Here is a 20,736-nt window from a genome sequence, read left to right as displayed (position 1 = left end):
ACGTAGTTAATAAATAATCTTTATAAAAAAATTGTTTCCTTCTTTCTTTTGTTATTCATATGTTTTCTCTGATTTATTTTGGATACTGCATACATTCTAACTGAATCACATTCAGGCGGAGGACCACCGGGCAAGCCTCTTAGCGCAGTTTGTGAGGTGGTGCAGCGTATCATGGGGGAAGACACTGTGGTGATATGTGGAATGGATCCTGCATTAATGAAATTCTAAGGTATATCTCAAAGACAATGTTCTTAAAATTTATTTAGATTTGCACACAAACACTGTGATGCTAATAAAATAATTGCATCTGTCAGTATTAAAGCTCGTGCTCCCGACCCTGCTGGCTTGAGCGCAGATTCTCCATCTGCCCCTCCCTCTCTGACAGCGCTTCCAAACACCACCAGTCATGAATGGCCGGAGGAAAAGTGAGCGTCTGAAGGAAGTCTGGCAGAGGACTCACTCCCAAATGACATACAATAACTGACAAGGCAAAAGTCAAAGCTTAAAATTAAAGTATGAAAATCGCAGCATGAATATTACACTCTTGCACGAAAAAAAGAAAAAAAATTTAACCCATGCTTATCTTAATGCCTAATTATTGTGCATATTTGTGCATTGTGCATATTTGTGTGCATATTTATATATCTATAAAATTGAAATGTGTACCTAAAATGAAGGTTCGCACGCGTCTCTGTCTTCTCAGTGCCATCTCAGCCCCCTAGTGGCAACTCTTAACGACTTATGAGTCTTCTGGAGCAGTCTTAACTTTTCGGGAGAGTAAGAGTGATTCTTATACTTGAGAGTTTTGATAACTGGCACTTATACTTAACTCTGTGAGTAGGAGCAAGTCTAAGAATTTTTCAGCACTTAAGTCCAAAATTCCACTCTAAGAAGTTTGATAAATACGGGCCCAGTATCTTACTAATATTACAGTTCCTGAGAGAGGCCAACAACCTCAAGAATTAAAGTGAAGTCCAATTATTTCTGTTTCATATACTCATAAAATAAGATGAATCAGATCTTGTTGGTCACAGACAGGTATACTGGCAGGTATAGCCAAAAGAACCATCCTAGGACTAGGATTTGCTTCCATATTACATCAAACACAAACTCCAATGAAAAGAAATTAACTGTAAATGTTTAGTGTGTTGTGTAAATAGTTGCATTTCTAATTGTTTCATGAGCGATGGTGTACTGTGTCTCCCTCTAGTGAATGATGGTGTAAGTATAAACACATGGCAAATATTATGAACTTCAGATACTTTTACATAATTGCTAAAGAAGTTAAAAGCATAAATTGTATTACTACGACTGCTTAATGGGAGAACCAGTGAGCTCCAGCTGATTCAAAATGCAGCTGCTAGAGTTCAGGAGCAAAAGGAGTGATCACTGGTCTATAAATCACTTAATGGTGTAGGATCAGTGTATCTATCTGACATGCTGCAGAGTGTATTTAAACCCTGTGTTTTACCCTGCAGTTGGCTGGTCATTGCATGTAACCCCTGATTGTTTGGTTATGGTTTTTGCAGAAGGTTAAGTCGGTCTTGTTTTGTTTTCTCATTGTAGTCATCTGTGTGTTGTTGTTATAAATCTAAGATCTCCTGCATTTGTGTCAAACCTGCCTCTCCAAGTCATTACACTCGCCTTGTGGAAAAGGGGTCTGACTGCTTCAACTGGGATTCTCTGCAGCAGCGCTGGGAACCTGCGCTTCTATTACATAACTGTGGTATGATAGCTTCAGTCATGGAGCAAAAAGATTTGCATTGGGTGTTGCAGAAGAATCGGGTTCAGTCTCCTAAATCTGAGTAGTGTTTATGCCAGCTGACACTGGCCATGTGACTTGCTACCATTAGGCAGCGATTCCACATTTTCATGTTAAAGACCAAACTTTCCTAAGAGATTTGTTTACTGTAATTGTTTGCTCTTATTTTTGCTGATTTACTGAATTCTTACTAATTTGGTTATACACCAGTATGATGGCTATAAAGACCTGTACTTTGACATCTCAGAACTGCTGTGGTACTGTGACAAAGGCCGTCACTCAGGAGGGTGGAATGGGTGCTTTGGCTGCTATGCCAACAAGCTGGCTTTTTTGGTCCAGTTGGGGCATGTGTTCACATGCAGGATGTGCCTTTGAGATCGAGGTGCCTTTGTTACAATTGCCTTTTGTGGTATATTTATGTATATTACATATAGGCTATTAATAAACTTAGTGTTTTGTTTTAGATTTCTATATTAATGCATCTTGTGTTCACCAGTTTGTTTATAACTTATTGAAGTTTAAATATAAGGTAAAAATTAATAGTAATAGCTCAAATTGCTAATTAAAATGTTTATAAATAATCTGATAAATTGAATGAAAATTGTTTTACCAACATACCCAGGACTGTCAAAGTTCTAAATCCACACAATGATGCATGTTGAAACCCAGCACACTCAGTTTCTGGAATGTGTAATACACTCCACACCCATTTCACATCAGTACACAGAATTTTATATTGAAGTTATAGGAGCTGTATTCTTCTTGGCCTTATTTAAAGTTATTTAAATTTATGAATGTCAGCAGGGGCGCAGATGGCACTGGGGACGGGGGGGACATGTCCCCTCCAGATTTATATTGACCCCATCCGAAATCTAGCATCTACAAGCATAAACGTATATATTGTACAGCTTGGTCCCCCTCACTTCAGAATTTCCATCTGCGCCGATGAATGTCAGTAAAGAAATACAGTAAGCCAATTTAATGTCTTTGTTAAATTACAAACTGCAATGATTGTTTAGCAGAGGAAAATATTTAATGAAAATGACAAGGCAAAAATTGTTTAATGTTTACAATAAAATAAGGTAATAAATATAAACTGGTACAATTTACCTTTCCACAGAAATAATTCCAAGAACAAACTAAAGGCCACAACATCTACAACAAATCATTTTGCAACATTTAATCAAATTCAGTTCTTGTTAAAGTGTCCACCAGCTTTGATTCCTTCAAGATAAATTGTTTAAAACAAATGTGAAAACATCCAAAATATTTGTTGAAATTAAAACTTGGCACAGTAAACACTTATTAATTTTGTTCTCTACTTTTATACATATTATTCTGAAGAAATTTCCTTAAATTAACAATGATCTTTAAATTAATGAGTTCACAAGAGACTACAACAAAAATGTAGTCTTAGTATTTATCCTCACAATTCAGACCTTTCCACACACATTTGTTAAACGTCTGTATATGCGATGGTTTAAAGCTGAGTGTATTGCTGTTCCTTTAAGATACATTCAGTGGTTGAGCAGAAGCTGTCAGTCAGTCAGTCAGTCAGCAGTCAGTGCACTATAGAGATGCTTTGATCAGCCACGGCGCAGGCAAGCAGGAGGGGCTCGCTGAACACCTGCCGGATACCATGCAGCATGGTGTTGGAGTCGGGGTCGTAGAACAGCAGGGTGTGCGTGCTCCAGTCCAGCAGCAGGCCCACACGCGAGGGCCTCTTCACCATGCTGATGGCCACAATGTGCCCACCGTGGCAGAAGGAGAAGCTGCCGTCATAGTGCGACAGAGCCCAGGACTTGGCATTGTAGCCCAGACGGGCACCGTTGCCGGAGCCCTTGCGTTCCATGCTGGCGTAGCAGATACCCACTTTGAAGGCGGCACTGGTGCCCACCTCCAGCAGCCAGGCGTGCGTGCCTGAGGAGACAGCTTGAGAGCAGAGGGCGTTGGGCCATCTGTCAAAGCGCGCCGGGTCATAGGGAGGCGCCGGGCCCCGCCGCTTGGGGACGAAAGAGAGGGTACGGCGGTCGGGCGAAAGTGAGAGGAGGGGGCTGACGGTGCGCTCATCAAAGTGCAGGTCAGCAAGTCCCCGTGCTAGAGACAGAGCAGAGGACACATGTAAACCCCATTGGGAAAGAACACCAATAATGGAGGGTCAAAAAAGTTTGGCAGGCCAGTGTTGCTGTACAGGAGCATTGGTAAGAGAGGATTGCTATTTGTAGGTCATAGTTGATAATTCACCAAAGCAGTACAGCACAAGACAGAGAAAATTAATGAGTCCAAGTTGTAATAAGTTGCTTCAAGATGTTAAAAGTGCCTTAATTACATGACCTTTACCTTCTAATACTTCTGTATGATTGTATTACTTTGACAGTGACATGCAATACACTCGGCACATTATTAGAAATACATCCCCTCTACATTCACTCACTGGTCACTTTTTTTTTTCCTGAGATGCTCAAAGACGTTTCAAAAAGCACTTTGAGTTGCATGTATGTATGAAAGGTGCTATACAAATAAAGATTAGTATTGTTATTATTAGTTGTTAGGTAAAGCTGTGGTGTGTTTACAGGTGTTTTGTAGATGGTCAACCACAGACTCAAGCCGCTCTGTTGGTATGCACAGTTCATTAGCCACTCACTGTCAGCACGGCTGACTGGACATTACTCATGTGGTGGACTATCCTGAACAACATTAACACTAGCGATTGTGGCTGTTGTAAAGTTAAGCTGTGTGTGATGTACATTAATTAGGTACTTTTTTATTAAAAGATATGTCAGTGACACAGCCAGGCTAAAAGCAGTTATGTGGTTAGAAATTCACCATAGCTTGAGAGTGGCTAACATATTACACAAGCTGATAACAGATGGGCTGTAAGCTGTAACTGTTTCTAATAAAGTGCTGTTATTTCAAGTTCATTTGCTCGCTCGTTTTCAAAATTTGGTGTTCTGTGGTTTCATGTCCTAGTTTTTCTGGAAACAGATAAGCTGGGGAAACACCACTGGTCCCAACACAAGGATTGTTTTTTATTATTAGTTTATTATTATTATTATTTTTTTAAGTTAATTATTTTATAATTAATTTATTATTCTTTTTTTCCATGGCCTGAAGGTTTCCAAACATACAGGATGTTTCAGACAGAGGTCTGAAAGGTCTATACTGTATGTGTAGATAGAGAGAGAAACAGAGAAAAAGAGACAGAGGGACAGAGAAAGTTGTTATTTACTGAACATCTAACATTGCTGTCTCCACATGAAGATAGTTTATTCAAATCACATGTGCGAATGACTGGGATTTCATGGACTAAGTCTGCCCAGGGTGGTGAGTGGTGAGGTGAGTACTGACCCGATGGGGCCAGGAGCATGGCACTGGCCCACAGCCCCAGCATCAGCTCACTGTTGCTGCACTCGCTGCTCATGTTCAGCTGCTGCGAATCTCTGGGCTCCCCGACCCCCTCCGCCTCCTCAATTCTGTCATGAGTACACACACACACACACACACACACACACACACACACACACACACACACACACACACAGACACTAATCATGACTCGCTGACTTCATCTGCATTGTACTTTTAAATGGTCTGCTCCCTCTACATGGAAATCAGATTACTACCTGTCTGATATTTCCTGGTTGGAACTCTATAAAGTGAGAATCAAAAAACACAAGTCAGTGCAATTCCACATTTGTAGTGCCCATCATAGTTCACCACAGTGCATCACAGTGGTGGGATTGCAATGAGGCATCGGTTTAATTGCAACCAGCCACAGCCCAGCACAGGTTCAAGTTTTCCTAAAGCAGCTGATTTAGCTCAGGCTTCATAACTCGCTTGTAGTTCACCTGGAAGAGCAGGTAGAGCAGGGTAACACAATTCACAGGCTGCTGACACATGCTGTCACACTGGTAAATATGAGTCTTTGTGGTTAAGACTGTCTGCCATATGCTATAAATGTACATAATGAGGAAAAAAGAATTCTGTGCAGGGCAATTGCTCCCCAGACCCCTGCTTAGCACACGGGCGAGCCTCTCCATGCCCGCCTCTCTGTGCCCAGGTTAGTTGCCCTCACCATGAGTGCAGCATCGGTCGAGTGGGTGAGCGTGTGCACCAGCTGAGTGCGGGCCTGCGTCAGGGTGTCCAGCGCTTTGCTCCAGTGTGCCCGTTGCGTCAGGAGGCACTGCTCCACCCGCTCCTGCTCCCTCTGCACTGCCTCCAGCAGATGCTGCTCCTCCTCCTCCAGCGCTTCGCGCACACTGTTCACCTGGGCCACCACTCGCTCCCTCGCACTGCTTGCCTCCACCTGTGCACCACCCAGCCATTATGATGGGGTAAGACCATGGTATAAACCACTTATCCTACACTTTTATTTTCACGTGTAAAACCCTTTAAGCTGCCTTGTCTATGAAATGCACTGTATAAATGTGTACTGTACTTGTATATTGTTGAAAGGGAAAAAATATTTTGACTCTTAATATGATGCATTATTATACTATATGTATACATTCACTAATGTTATATACTTAGGACTGAACAAAACTCACTTCATACACTTATCCTATAATACACCAGTCACTGACATGGTTTATATAACAATGTTCTTCCGTCCAGGATTAACAGCCCAAAAGACGTTTTGATTCTAACCCAACTCACAATACACCTCTACCAGATTTTTAGTATTCCTGCTCTTCAGATTTTCAATGGAATAATTGTGAACTGGCTATTGAGCCCAGATGACTGGGTAGATAGATGCTGGACTATTAGATAAGTTGGACTGGACGGGCTTCTTATCAAGTCACTAACAAGCTGATTCGCATATACAGGAAGCACACAAAACTATGCAGTGCAATGATCTTTCAAGAATGGACTTTAACAGAGCCTATGATAGACTAAGCAATCAGAACTTTGTGAAAGTATATTTATACAATGAAAAATTAAAATAATTATATATGGATAATAATGGGATGTAATAACATACATATTTAATGATTGTGCCTGTAAAACCTGTAATTAATGTCACAATATCCTGTTGTACACTGCACATTTGTTAAAGGTGGGATAGTACTTAAGAGGATTAAGCTTCAGCGCATTAATTAAATAGTCTGAAAAAAATACATGGCTTTGTTTTTAGGTCTTGCTGGCATAAGAGAGGTTAGCCAAGAGCTTATTTCTCTTCCTGTGTATAAGTGTGTGTGTGTGTGTGTGTGTGTGTGTGTGTGTGTGTGTGTGTGTGTGTGTTTCTTTAAGCACACCAATTACCTGCACAGCTCTCTCCCTTGTAGTCAGTGTATGCTTTATAAAGCGTTCTATCCGGAGAGCTTGCAGCTGCATTTTCTCACAAATGTCCACCAACTGGTTCTGGAAGATAACACATTTGTAATGACTAACCTATTAATGTAATTCAGTAGGGATTTTTTCTATAAATTAACTGCATTAACTCAGAGACACTATGATGATGGTTCACCAAACAAGTCTGGTTAAGTCTGGTTAAAAGTCACCACAGTAATATGGAACTATCAAATGTCAACATTCTAGCATTGTAGGGCTCATAAGAAATCATACATTCTGGAACCTCTATAAATTCTTACATTCTCACAACTTATAACAGATTTTTCAACATTTACTACCAAAAACAGCCAGTCTTAGCATTTATTAAAATATAAAATACAAGGCTCTTTCATGCATTGGCACGTTTTGTAACACACGTGTAATTTCAATTAGGTGGTCCACTACTGTCCGAAACTCACCCTTACTGTTGTGGCTTGTTCAACCAGTTGTGTCACTTTGTGACTCTTACAAGACCCTTGAGTAACGCAGACTGAACAAGTGAGTTTCCCCTCCGTACTACAGTACCGATCCAGCGGTAAATCATGTACAGAGCACAGTTTCAGTTCACCTGTAGTTGTCAAATCTGGCGAAGTACCCACATTCATTGTTCCGTTTGTGTAACGAAACGTACTTCTATTTAAATCTGGCTCTTTTGATATATTTGTCTGAAAGTCCATGTTGTATATGTGGTCGTCTGTATTCCCCCGCATTCTAGAATCACCTTCTTGCTCGGTATCCCGTAAGGACACCACAGCTAGGTCAAAAGGTCCGTGTTCCGCACTCATGACGACTAGTTCGAAATATAATAAATCCTTCAAATACTTGTAATGTAGAAAAAATGTAGGTTCTTAAACAGGTTTCGACGTCACGATCCTGTGTCGTATCTGCGCCGCAGGTGCATCCAGTTTTGTAGCCTAGCCTACCTGGCACAGGTGTGTAACACGGAAGTTAAAAGCTCCGACTTGCATATCCAGTTTTACAACATGTGGAGAAAAGCGCTGTTAGGAAAAGGTAGCCTGTTTAATCGATAGTTCCACTGAGAATAACCGTACCAGTACGTTGGTTATTTTCGTCAATCCGTATTTGAAAAAAAAAACACTACAAAGAAATACATGACTTTTTCTGTGGTTGGCTGAACTGGAAAACAATTGAATACTGACGTTAATGGTTAACTGAAGAGAAAGAAGAGAAAAGTCGTGTGTTGGGAATCTTCCAGAGCATGAGAATTATTATTGCTCATCGTGTGAAGCATCGGACAGATGTCTGTAATTTCAAAGTGCAAATTTTCTCTGCTGCAGTGCTCAGCTCAGTGCTTGGAGGGTTATAGTCCATGTCTTGCAGTAGGCATGTTACAAATAAGATATTTTCTTTTGTTTTCATATTTTTGATACATTTAATTTAAATACATTTAGCTTGTTTATAGTTTGTTTATAGTTTGCAGTTTTTTTTTTTTTTTTTTTTTTTTTACATTTCTTATAATTTATTACCTCTATTGTTCAGTTTGCATAATATAGTGTGAAATTTCAAATAAAAACATTTTGTTTCTCAACTGTGTTTATTGTGTCTTTTGAATCCAATGCATGGGCATTAATTATAATCATTATACATTAAATAAGTCTGGTTATATTGAGTATGTCTAAAAGTAATGTCTTAATACTGTGCCAGGATTATTGTATTTGTCACGTCCCCGACCCCGACCCCTCCCTTTTGGGCGTGTGTTTACGTTGTCTACATCTGGTCATCTGCGTAGGTGGATCTCCGTGGGTGCGGTTACGTCTTGTGTTAAAAGTGACGTTTGCTTTACACGTGGGACTCGTGCCTCATCCTTCACCCTGCCGCAATCGTCACAGTATTACGTTTGCTGTAATGTATGCTATATATAGAACTGTTATTCCTTGTCCAGAAACAAAAAAAAGTTTCCATGAATACTGAGCAAATGCATTTATAATCGTTACTGAACTTGGATTAAATATGGTAAGAAAGTGAATTGCTAAAATGAAAAAAATGAGAATAAAGGAAACATGCATGAAGGAATAATATGGGGGGAAATGCTAAATATATGTTTTAATTATTACAGAACATTGTTTGTATCACAGTAAAATTATCCTTCTGGTCCATAATATTTGGACACAGACCAAATCTGTTCCTCCATACACTCTCATATTTAATGTTAAAACAATGAAGTTGGTAGAGTAAAATGACTGAACTGATAAACTTACATAACATTCAGTTTATAACAAGTGCAATCTATTACAGTGGACATTGCTTTTAATTTTGCTCGGGTTGAATACATACTACAAGAAGAATCAGTGCAACAACAAAAAAAAAAAAAACTGAATGAACCAAGAAAAAAATATATACCTTTTTTTGGGGGGCTCTGGTAAAATGCGTTCCCTCTTGTATTCTCAATGTAAATGTGATGCAGATAGTATTAAAGTTACTGAGGGAAATTGTAATCTATATATAGTTTATTAGCATCAATAATGTACCTTAAATACACTCCAGCTTTATTCTACAAGGGGAAACCAAATTTCCCAGTCTCTGGTAAAACCTGTTCCCCCTGTGTTCTCAGTGTAAAGGTGGTATAGATATTGGTAGTCACTGAATGAAGTGATTATACACAGATACAGATACTCAGCACCATTTCTGTATTTTATATCAGCTCCAGCTTTATTCCACAAGGGGAAACCAAATTTCCCAGTCTCAGGTAAAACCTGTTCCCCCTGTGTTCTCAGTGTAAAAGGAAGTACAGGATGAATAAATGTTACTGAATGAATTGATTATAGACAGATATAAATAATCAGCATTAATTCTGTACTTTATATCATCTCCAGCAGTTATTCTACAAGGGGAAACCAAATTTCCCAGTCTCTGGTAAAACCTGTTCCCCCATGTGTTCTCAGTGTAAAGGTGGTACAGATATTTGTAAAGTCACTGAATGAAGTGATTATACACATCATCAGCACCCTTTCTGTACTTTATATAATCTCCAGCAGTTATTCTACAAGGGGAACCACTTTTCCCAGTCTCTGGTTAAATATGTTCCCCCATGTGTTCTCAGTGTTAAAGGAGGTACAGATAGTTCAGATGTTACTGTGTGAAATGGTAAAAGAGATATAGTTTATCAGCATGATTAATTTATATCAAATCTACTCCACCTGTAATAAACAGAGGGGGAACCACTTTTGTCAGGTTCTGGTTAAATGTGTTCCGCCTCTTTTTTCAGTGTAAATGATGTAAATATATATACAGTAAAGGTACTGTGTGAAAGTGTAACAGATATATAGTTTATCAGCATGATTACTGCAGCTGAATATCCACGCTAGCTGAACTGTGTTCTGTTGAAACACTGTAAGAAACGTTACTGCCGTAGAACTAAAACGTAAATGCATTCCAAACGGTGAAAATGTTTCCAAGATGCAATTATAACAGCGAATGTATATCAAATAATACTACAGACTCATTACTGTTACATATAATGTAGTTTATTCATATCAGCAATAATTCATGCCCAATACACCATCCTCACTGGAGTCTGAACAGAGTGCTTTATATAAACGCTATAAAAGATTAGACCTCAATGAAACACTTTGGATATACGGAGTGGAAAACGAAATCTAGCTCATATTTAATATTAAAACCTGTTATAACATTCTTATGCTTTTAAGTACGAGTTTATATGGATCTAATACACAAACTAAGTGAGAAATCGCTTACCCGGAGGAACAGAAAGAAATACAAGAGCAAAGAGAAACACACAGAAACACACTCTGTTCGAAATAGCCTACTACATACTGGATACTGCATACTGGAGTCAGTAGCTATATACTGGATACTGCATACTGGTCCTCGTAGTAGTATGCAGTACAGTGTCCAGTATGCGACAAAAGCAAAGCATACTATGGGGTCACGTGAACGTAGCGTTGCATGATGGGATGCAGTACACCACGAAGATAGCTCTGGCTGTGTTCGAAATAGCCTACTACATACTACTGGCGTACTGATCGAGCACCAAATCAGTATGCCGTATGCAGTATGTGACCAAAATGAAATTTTCCAGTACGCGAAACATACCCGGATGACCTATTACTTCAGCAAAATATTCCAGTACGCGAACAGAGCTATCTTCGTGGTGTACTGCATCCCATCATGCAACGCTGCGTTCACGTGACCCCGTAGTATGCTTTGCTTTTGTCGCATACTAGAAACTGTACTGCATACTACTACGAGGACCAGTATGCAGTATAGAGTATATACTGAGTCCAGTATGCAGTATCCAGTATGTAGTAGTCTATTTCGAACAGAGCCTATGTTCGCGTACTGGAAAATTTCATTTTGGTCACATACTGCATACGGCATACTGATTTGGGGCTCGATCAGTACGCCAGTAGTATGTAGTAGGCTATTTCGAACAGAACCCCCGTCTGAGCCTCCCGCAGCGCTACGTCATGATTTCGACATGCGCACTGTGGGGGGAACAGGGGGAACTGAATTTACCGTAACACCAGCGTAAAAACGGCATTCTTAAAGTTACGTTTTTCTTAAAGTTGTTCGTAAATCGCTAAGTTCAATCGCTTTCGGGAAACTCACCCCAGTTTGTAATGACATGAGAATCATGGAATGTTACATTGTCCCATCACAAATGTCCTCGCGTTTCCTCCCACCTGTTCACATTGTGCTTCTGGAACCAGTTGTTGGTAGAGTTCATTCAAAAAAGAAAGAATAAGGTCAGTGTTATAGGGGCCAATCTGTCATTTGTGAAGGACCAAACCAGCACTTGAGATTGCAGGACAAACTTTGATATTGCTCCTCTCTGACCCGGTACATTTAAATGATCTGAATGTGAAAAAAATGTGTATTACAGTAATAGCTTTTCACCTGCCTTTGTTTTTGTAGAACTTTGCATTTTATACGATATTTAAGGTTTCGAACCTTAGGTTTTTATTTTTGATATGCTGTGTGCAAGCATTTGTAAATAAGACATGAATTATCCAGAATTTTATTATTGGGTAACCTTGTGTGTAGCCTATTAGAAAATTTAAGCATTGTAGAAACATGACTGCATTTTGTGCAAAATAACCAGGAATTGTACTAATTGTATAGCCCACTTAAGACTGATGTTGTGTTTACTGTGTTTAGAGTTTTGAAAATGTGATTACATATTGGACAAAAGGATGTTAGCAGTCGTAAAAAACTAATATAATTTTAACAGCAGCCGACTGAAGTTTCATTTCGCGCTAAAATTACTTGGTTTCCCTAGTCATTGCGAGTCAACCGCCAATGGAATAGAGTAAACAAGGAATGGGTTGTGCTTGCAAGAGATTTCGCGCTCCGGTTGGCCTCTCAGATCAAATATCATTACGCAAACAGTTTGTATGTCAACGTTCTAGTATCAAAGCATGCAACGTCAGACGCTGTCAAATATCTAAGCCTCTGATTGGATAAACCCGCTCAGCCCTCTGTAATGGTTGGTTGATACTCGACAAGGGTTGGGTTCCGCCCACCGAAAACTGGCAGGTTTTCCATCGCCACTCAGCGGTGCATCACGGTGGTTTGGTAGCGGGTGGGGAAGAGTCGGGCAACGACTGACCCTATATACAACAAAACTTGGACGAAACTCGGGGTTAGGGGTTGCCCGGACTAATTTCAAACCTATAAATAACCCTACCCCTTTTACCTTTCACTCCATACCTGACAGCTCGTCTAATGTCGGATTTCAAGCTTGGGATTGTTCGACTTGGCCGTGTGGCCGGGAAGGTGAGCCGAATCCTAGGGACTGCCATGTGCGACGCGAAGGGGAGGGGATCACAAAACCATTAGCTAGCTGGCTTCTAAAATGACTTTTTAAGAATTTATGAGGAAATCTATCATTGGTATGTTGTTTATATCGCAATACTGACTTGATCTGTCGTTTAAGTCAACAGTTCCACGAGGGGCCGGTGTCCTCTTCAGCGATTCTCCGGGATCGTTGTGTGGCGCGAGCCGCATACTTTCCTGCGCTAGCTGGTGCTAACACGGCTAGGCGAGGCTAAGCAGTTAGTTAGCTGGACAAGATAGATATGAGGCTTATGTGGTTAGCTAGCTAGATATATAACGTTAGGTGTCTATCATATAAATTAAAACAATCCTCAGGTTCAAACTTTTGGTAAAGTGTGGGAGTAAATCAGTAGTCATTAGTTTCCGACGGAACAGGGTTAATTACATTAGCTTGTAGACACGCAAATCGGGAACCGTCGGCAAACCTCAAACAGGAATCGTTGCAACGTGACTTAAACCGGCATGTGAAGTGAGGCGCTCTAGCTACGTTAGCTGACTGGTATCAACAGCTAGCATAACTCACTGGCTTGCTAGCTAGTTAAATTTGCTATCCGGTTGATTAAAAATGCATTATAGTAGGATGGCTAACTGAACAAACGTTATGATTGTTGCCATGTATCTAGTATATGCTATGGTCAGATAAAAAAATAATTTGAATATTTAATTAAATATTTACTACATCTAAACAGTGAGACAGGTTTGTGCTAGCTAGCTAGTTAGCACGACATCTGCAACTTCTTATTACCGGACACATACGGTTGTGTGCCAGGCCGCTCGCGACAGTAGTGGGCGCCCGGAAAACAAAGATCAATGGAATAGGTGTGACTGCCTCTGGCCTTATGAGTGTGGAGCTGCGCTGGTCCCGTGATACCCGCTGTATTATTGTCTTACTTTTGGAGCTGTTGGTAGATACTGCCGATTGTGTTCTGTTTTCAGGATGTCATTGCATATACATTTCTTTGCGTGTGTGTATCATTGAGTTTTTCTTGGAAATTGCATTTACTTTCTTTATGCAATAGAAAAAATAAGATTTCTGAGAAAGTAATGATGTAAGAAATGGAGGTTCTGAAAGGCAGAAAAGTTAGTTCACCTGTTTGTGGATTAAGTGCATTTATCAGTATATTTCTTCCAGACAAAGTACACTCTCATTGATGAGCAAGACATACCACTGGTAGAAAATTATGCCTTTGAGGTAAGCAATTTAATAGAGGTGGTGATATTTTGTTGACTTGGTGGTTGTTTCTTTTCTAATGGCATGGTCTGACAGTCCTAACATTGTGATTTTGCTCTCGTACACAATATGCACACATGCTCACCATGAGTGAAATTAACTGATTATAGAAGTAGTTGTACTAATTATTACCACTTCATGAGTCTAAGAAATAAACAAATCTATTGTAAGAATTTCCATTGTGAATGTCAATGTATTATCCAAAGTATATAATCTGCATGTAATTTCTTTTATAATTTATTTAATGGTTTTTAGGCGCGCCTCGAGGTTGATGCAGATGGCAATGGAGCCAAAATCTTTGCATACGCTTTTGACATCGGCAAAGGCAGAGGGGCAGGTCGGCCTCTGCACGAATTACTCTGGTGAGTTGAGCCACCTTCTCCACATCCGCCCTACTTCCTTACATGGTTTATAAGTACTAAGATGGTGTTTTATTTTGTCATGTTGATGTGGGTGAATGTCCGTGTTCAGGTGCCTGGGTAATCCGTTGTGTTTGCTTCTGTGAATGAGTAGGGAAAAGCACAGAGGTGGCATAGCTCCTAGTTTTCAAGTCGTCCACATAAACTTGGTCACAGTGGACAACCGTCTAGACAACCTCCGCCTCGTTCCTGTTGGCTGGAGTCCCAAACCGGAGGAGCTGTCGAGCAAACAAAGGTAGCCGACTTCACTCGTTACCTTAGTAGCGGAATGGTCGCACAGTGCTAATCTCAATCCGCGGCTTTTAAATTTTAGACAGTAATCCTGCGCAACTCTGGAGTAATTTGCTTTACAGACTGTTTTTGAGTAATTAATACTTAATCCAGCCAAAACTACATGCCTGTCATTTGAGCCCGAGTCTCTGTCCCTTTTGTAGAGAGCAATCGCTGTACTGGCTGGCCATCCAGCAGGTTCCGGCTGATCCAGTGGAGGAGCAGTATCTGGAGCTGAGCCGCACGCGCTACTACAATGCCAACGGCGAGCTGGTGGAGGAGGAAGAGTGTTCGTGCACTTACTACGAGTGCCATTACCCTCCCTGCTCACTTATCGAGAGGAGGGTCAGTATGGCCATCTACCACTGTCGCTGTTTTAGACATTGCCTGTAGTAACTGGGCAAAATATTATTTGATCAACCTAAATAATAATGTTTGGTGAACAGCTTCAAAACTTATTAGGAATCCCTTGAAATGGATAGATATTGTTTTAATGGGATTCTGCCTTGGTTTGGCTACCACTAGGGATGCACCGATCCGATATTTGTATCTGTCCCGATATTGGTAAAAATTCTAGATTAGGTATCGGTGACAATGTGACCGATCCATAAAGATAGATCTATTTGGTCTAATTCTATGCTCTTCGGAGTTAGTTCAACCTTAAATATCCACTCCAACCCGGATAGAAGTGAACTTGGAAATTTAACTTGCGAGTGAAACACGACGCACACAGAGGAGAGGTGAATCACTGACTCGTACTCGCACTGGTGGTATTCCACTTAGTTGGTTTATTTGCTGGTTGACCAAAATAAACATGGGCTCCAGCACTACTTGACTGTTCATACATGAACTGGTGAGTTGTCCAAAGCTCACTGAATGCGCTCCTTACAGAAATAAAGAAAAAAAAGCGGGGTCCAGTGGTCAGAGTCGGTGTACGGAAGAAAGCAAAAAAAAAATAAAAATTCTATATGTGCGCTACAGTTTACGCCTGCGCGCTCAACTTGCTCCCTTAAAGAGAGTACACACATTTCTGTCCGTTACATGCTTTGTGCTCTGCGTGATGTCTGCGCTAGCGAACTAGCTGCATAGATTTCTGTCTGATCGCTATCGGCCGATACTAAGCATCAGATATCTGAATCAGTATCAGAAGTGAAAAGCGTGAACCGGTGCATCCCTAGCTACCACAAGACCAGAAACGGCTAAAATGTTTGTTGTCATGCGTGCAGATTTTTGCATTGATTGTGTGTTCTGTGGTTTGTGTCTTGTGCACTAACAACGTCATTGTTCTATCTGTGCAGTTGCGCGAGTTCAACATCTGCGGCCGATGCCAGGTGGCTCGCTACTGTGGTTCGCAGTGTCAGCAGAGGGACTGGCCTGCCCACAAGAAGCAGTGTCGCGAGCGCAAGAAGGCGTTGGCCCTGGAGTCCGAGCCCGAGCGGTGATGCGCCGGACCCCATGCTCAACAGTGGAGTGAAGGGTTGGGGGGAGGGGGGATAAGGAGGGGTTGTGCGGTGAGACTCGCAAAGCTGAAATGCAAAAACAAAACATCTGCTGACTTGTGGGACGGGTGACACCATGGTAATTAAGACAGGCCTGTTGGGGAGGAAGACGAAGAAGGGGAATAAACACTCCTTTTTTTCCCAGGACTTTGACATCTCCTTGGCTTGTCTGAGGGAGGGGAATTCTGTTTGTTTAGAGGGAGGCCGTTAAATGGCTCTACCTGCTGCTATGGATGTGTGTTTTGTGAAGAAAAACGCCATTGCCATCATAACTTCCTGTGTGGACTGTGGACAGTTCATAAGCTCACTCCTTCCTTCCATCCACGCACCTGTCATGAAGTGTTAGCAGCTGGTCTCAATGGATAATCCTGCTGTACGAAAAAAGATGGTATAATGGACCTCTTCACTGTACTACCCTTTTCTTCTCCTTGTTGGACTTCCTGTGCATGTGTCCATGCACATCCTCCCTTGCCATAACCCTCCCAAAGTGTGCAGCAGAGGACTGTGTAGATTCACACTACCAGTATTGTGTGTGCGCACGCACGTGTGTGCGTGCGTGCATGTGTGTATGCGATGCCATGATCATTAATGACTGAAGGACATTGGATGAAGAGGTAGATTTTTGTTCTTTTTTTCTCTTCCCTGTTCCCTTTCTGGGGCTGGGTGGGTGGGGAAATGTACTGTTCAGTCTGGGATGTCACTTGCTTAACCATGTGTGTGTTCCTGTGTTGAGTTTCTAAGATGCATTACTCTCGGTGCTGCATTACTATCCCAGCTCCCCTTCCAGCGTAAGTTACATTAGCACACCATCACTAGCATTCAGCTTCTAGGGATGTCCTGGGAAAAACTTGAAAATCCACAGTGAAAGTTGTCTGAGAATGTGTTAACATCTGCTTGGAAGATGTCTACAAGTTGACAGTTGGGTGTCTTATTTGTTTATCTCTCCTTGATGTCCCATAAGCATAGCTTATGTAAATTTATTATTATTATTTTATGTTTTGTATATAACCCTCAATCTAAAAGAAACACATACATGCACACATGTCTAAAGTGTGTCTTCCTTTTATGTGAATGGCAACTCTAGCGAACTGTGATGCACACGCACATAAACACAAATTAGCATGTATTGCAGATATACATGCAGTTTGTTGATGGTTGTGTGTACCAATATGTTTATTTATCTGGAGGGGGTTGAACACTGTGCACTGAGTATCCTCACTTTTGTCTTTGTCGTTTAGGCAGGGCGACATGTCTGAATGGCCAAAGTGGGTCTGTCTTTTTTTCTAAGAATATTACAGTACAAACAGAAAAAATATGAGATATGTGAATGGGCATAATGTTGGTGATAACTGACCATCTCTTGTCACTGTAAAATAAAAGAATAAACTAATGGTAATGTGAGAGTATGTTTATGCAGGGGTAGAAGTGCAGAATTTTTTTTTGTTATGCTGAAGATAAATACTTGTTGGTATAAAAGCATCACACAATATACTAATGGTGTTCCACCAATACAGACTCTTCACTAAATATAATTTTGTTGATACTTAATGTAACTGTGTTAAGTTGATACATTTATTTCAAATTTCCTGTGGGGTGGGGATTGATTTTATCTAGACCTTCTGGTTTCATGTGCACCTGCGGAAGGCTGTGAGGTCTGTGTATTCACAGTGGTTCATTTTGCAGGTGAGATTTTTAGAATTTTCTTGCAGTACAGTTGCAGAAAAATGGACACCAAATGTATCTAAAGCAAATCTGAAAATGAGTGAGATTTGTTGGATGAAAGTCCTTAATGGCTCTTTAACATTTTAATTTCGTTTTCTAAAGTTTCCTTGTTACATTTGGGATGATCATTACATAAAGGGCTTGACAAATCTGAAGTGTATATAGATCTTGAGTTTTGTAGGCATGTAGCTGGAATGGTGTTTGACAGTTTAGCAATGGCATGAATAGCCTTTGCCAAACTATCTCCATATACAATGGCCATTCTAGTGTTGGGGCCCTATTAGACAATTCAGGTCTTGGGCTCTTTGAAATAACCTGCATTCGATATACTACAAACTGGATACTGGCCCCCACAGTATGCAACAAACTAATTCTATGAGGTCACAAGAACATAAGTTCCATTCGTTTGGAAAGGATTTTCTTCCACCAATACATGATGGGATGCTATACACCACAAAGCTCGGGTGGCTTACTGAAATGTTCATACATCATCTGGGAATCTTTTGCATACTACAAAATGTCTGCAATAGTAATAGTTTTTATCCACTCTGATACTTATAAAATTTCTTGGGAGTGTTGTAATGTTGAAGATATATCTGAGCTCTGCTTAATGTTTGTGATTATGGAAAAATAGATGATAATGGAATAGTGCCCTGGATCAGAACATTTTTTTTATATGGTAGGCCTATAGTGAAAAGAAACCAATGGTGTGTCACACCATCACTAGTAAAAGTAACATCAGCTTTTAAGTCAAAACATTTTCTGTCTTTTATTTCTTGTGAATGTGATGTGGCTCAGGAGAGAAAGAACATTTCAGGAGAGTTACAGACATGAATGCATTACAGAGCTCATGTGGTTAATACTGTATATTATTAATGAGGTATGATTAATACTACATAAAACACTTAAAAGATTCTACATCCCCACATGTATAATAACCTAGATTTTACATACTTAAGTAATAATTTCCTTCACAACATTCCTCTCATTAAACTACTGCTGTAGGATCACAGGCCATATAAGTCACTGTCAAAGTGAAGTTTCTTTTTGTGGCCATTCAGTACAACGGAAAAAAAATCAAAACTGATTTCTTGTAGCCGTTTAGTACTACAAAAAAAGATTACACAGTTTTGCTCGACATGATTGGTCATGTTTTACTATTTTGTTTGTAACCAGTACATCAATCTGGTGTTTTGATTGTACTACAGTCATGGCCAAAAGTTTTGAGAATGATACAAATATAAATTTTTACAAAGACTACTGCTTCAGTTTTCATAATGGCAATTTGCATATACTCCAGAATGTTATAAAGAGTGATCAGCTTAACAGCAATTAATTGCAAAGTCAATATTTGCCTAGAAAATTTACTTTATCTCCCAAAACACATTTCAACTTGATTGCAGCCCTGCCTTAAAAGGACCAGCTAACATCGTTTCAGTGATTGCTCCATTAACACAGGGGTGGCTGTTGATGAGGACAGGGCTGGAGATCAATCTGTCATGATTAAGTAAGAATGACACCACTGGACACTTTAAAAGGAGGCTGGCGCTTGGCATCATTGTTTCTCTTCTGTTAACAATGCACGTGTTCCTTTAGAGATAACCAGTCATCATCACACTGCACAAAAATGACCTAACATGGAAGATTATCTCAGCTAGAAAGATTGCACCTCAGTCAACAATCTATTGCATCATCAAGAACTTCAAGGAGAGAGGTTCCATTGTTGCCAAAAAAGCTCCAGGGCGCCCAAGAAAGACCAGCAAGCGCCAAGACCGTCTCTTAAAAATGTTTCAGCTGCGGGATCGGGCTACCAGCAGTGCAGAGCTTGTTCAGGAATGGCAGCAGGCAGGTGTGAGTGCATCTGCACGCACTGTGAGGTGGAGACTCTTGGAGCAAGGCCTGGTCTCAAGGAGGGCAGCAAAGAAGCCACTTCTCTCCAGAAAAAACATCAGGGACAGACTGATATTCTGCAAAAGGTACAAGGAGTGGACTGCTGAGGACTGGGGTAAAGTTATTTTCTCTGATGAATCCCCTTTCCGATTGTTTGGGACATCTGGAAAACAGCTTGTTTGGAGAAGACGAGGTGAGCGCTACCACCAGTCTTCTCATGCCAACTGTAAAGCATCCTAAAACCATTCATGTGTGGGGTTGCTTCTCAGCCTACGGAATTGGCTCGCTCACAGTCTTGCCTAAAAACACAGCCATGAATAAAGAATGGTACCAGAATGTCCTCCGAGAGCAACTTCTCCCAACCATCCATGAGCAGTTTGTGATCAACAATGCCTTTTTCAGCATGATGGAGCACCTTGCCATAAAGCAAAGGAGATAGCTAAATGGCTCAGGGAACAAAAGATTTTGGGTCCATGGCCTGGAAACTCCCCAGATCTTAATCCTATTGAGAACTTGTGGTCAATAATCAAGAGATGGGTGGACAACCAAACCTACACATTCTGACAAAATGCAAGCATTGATTGTGCAAGAATGGACTGCTATCGGTGAGGATTTGGTCCAGACGTTGAGAGTATGCCACGGAGAATTGCAGAGGTCCTGAAGAAGGGTCAACACTGCAAATATTGACTTGCTGCATTAACTCATTCTAACTGTCAATAAAAGCTTTTGTTACTCATTATGATTGCAATTATATTTCTGTATGTGAACATCTGACAAACACACATAAAAACCAGA

The 20,736-nt window shown here is 40.6% G+C and overlaps 2 protein-coding genes across 2 annotated transcripts; one reads left to right on the top strand and one right to left on the bottom strand.

Annotated features, from left to right (window-relative positions):
- Positions 1 to 2,787: 2,787 nt before the first annotated feature.
- On the bottom strand, positions 2,788 to 8,115 carry bspry (B-box and SPRY domain containing). The gene is made up of 6 exons (XM_077012020.1): positions 7,513 to 8,115; positions 7,025 to 7,123; positions 5,838 to 6,068; positions 5,386 to 5,411; positions 5,111 to 5,235; positions 2,788 to 3,859 (listed from the first exon to the last, which is right to left on the bottom strand). Exons 1-6 carry the CDS (start codon positions 7,876 to 7,878, stop codon positions 3,324 to 3,326), a joined length of 1,383 nt encoding a protein of 460 aa, XP_076868135.1. The 5' UTR covers positions 7,879 to 8,115; the 3' UTR covers positions 2,788 to 3,323.
- Positions 8,116 to 12,593: 4,478 nt separating this feature from the next.
- zmynd19 (zinc finger, MYND-type containing 19) lies at positions 12,594 to 16,989 on the top strand. The gene is made up of 6 exons (XM_077012019.1): positions 12,594 to 12,850; positions 14,043 to 14,102; positions 14,397 to 14,503; positions 14,655 to 14,795; positions 14,995 to 15,175; positions 16,129 to 16,989. Exons 1-6 carry the CDS (start codon positions 12,800 to 12,802, stop codon positions 16,270 to 16,272), a joined length of 684 nt encoding a protein of 227 aa, XP_076868134.1. The 5' UTR covers positions 12,594 to 12,799; the 3' UTR covers positions 16,273 to 16,989.
- Positions 16,990 to 20,736: the final 3,747 nt, after the last annotated feature.

Source organism: Brachyhypopomus gauderio, chromosome 7 (assembly GCF_052324685.1).
Source record: "Brachyhypopomus gauderio isolate BG-103 chromosome 7, BGAUD_0.2, whole genome shotgun sequence".
In the NCBI taxonomy this organism is placed as follows: Eukaryota; Metazoa; Chordata; class Actinopteri; order Gymnotiformes; family Hypopomidae; genus Brachyhypopomus; species Brachyhypopomus gauderio.
The sequence above is the reverse complement of the archived record's forward strand: the minus strand, read 5'-3'. Positions and strand labels throughout refer to the sequence as shown.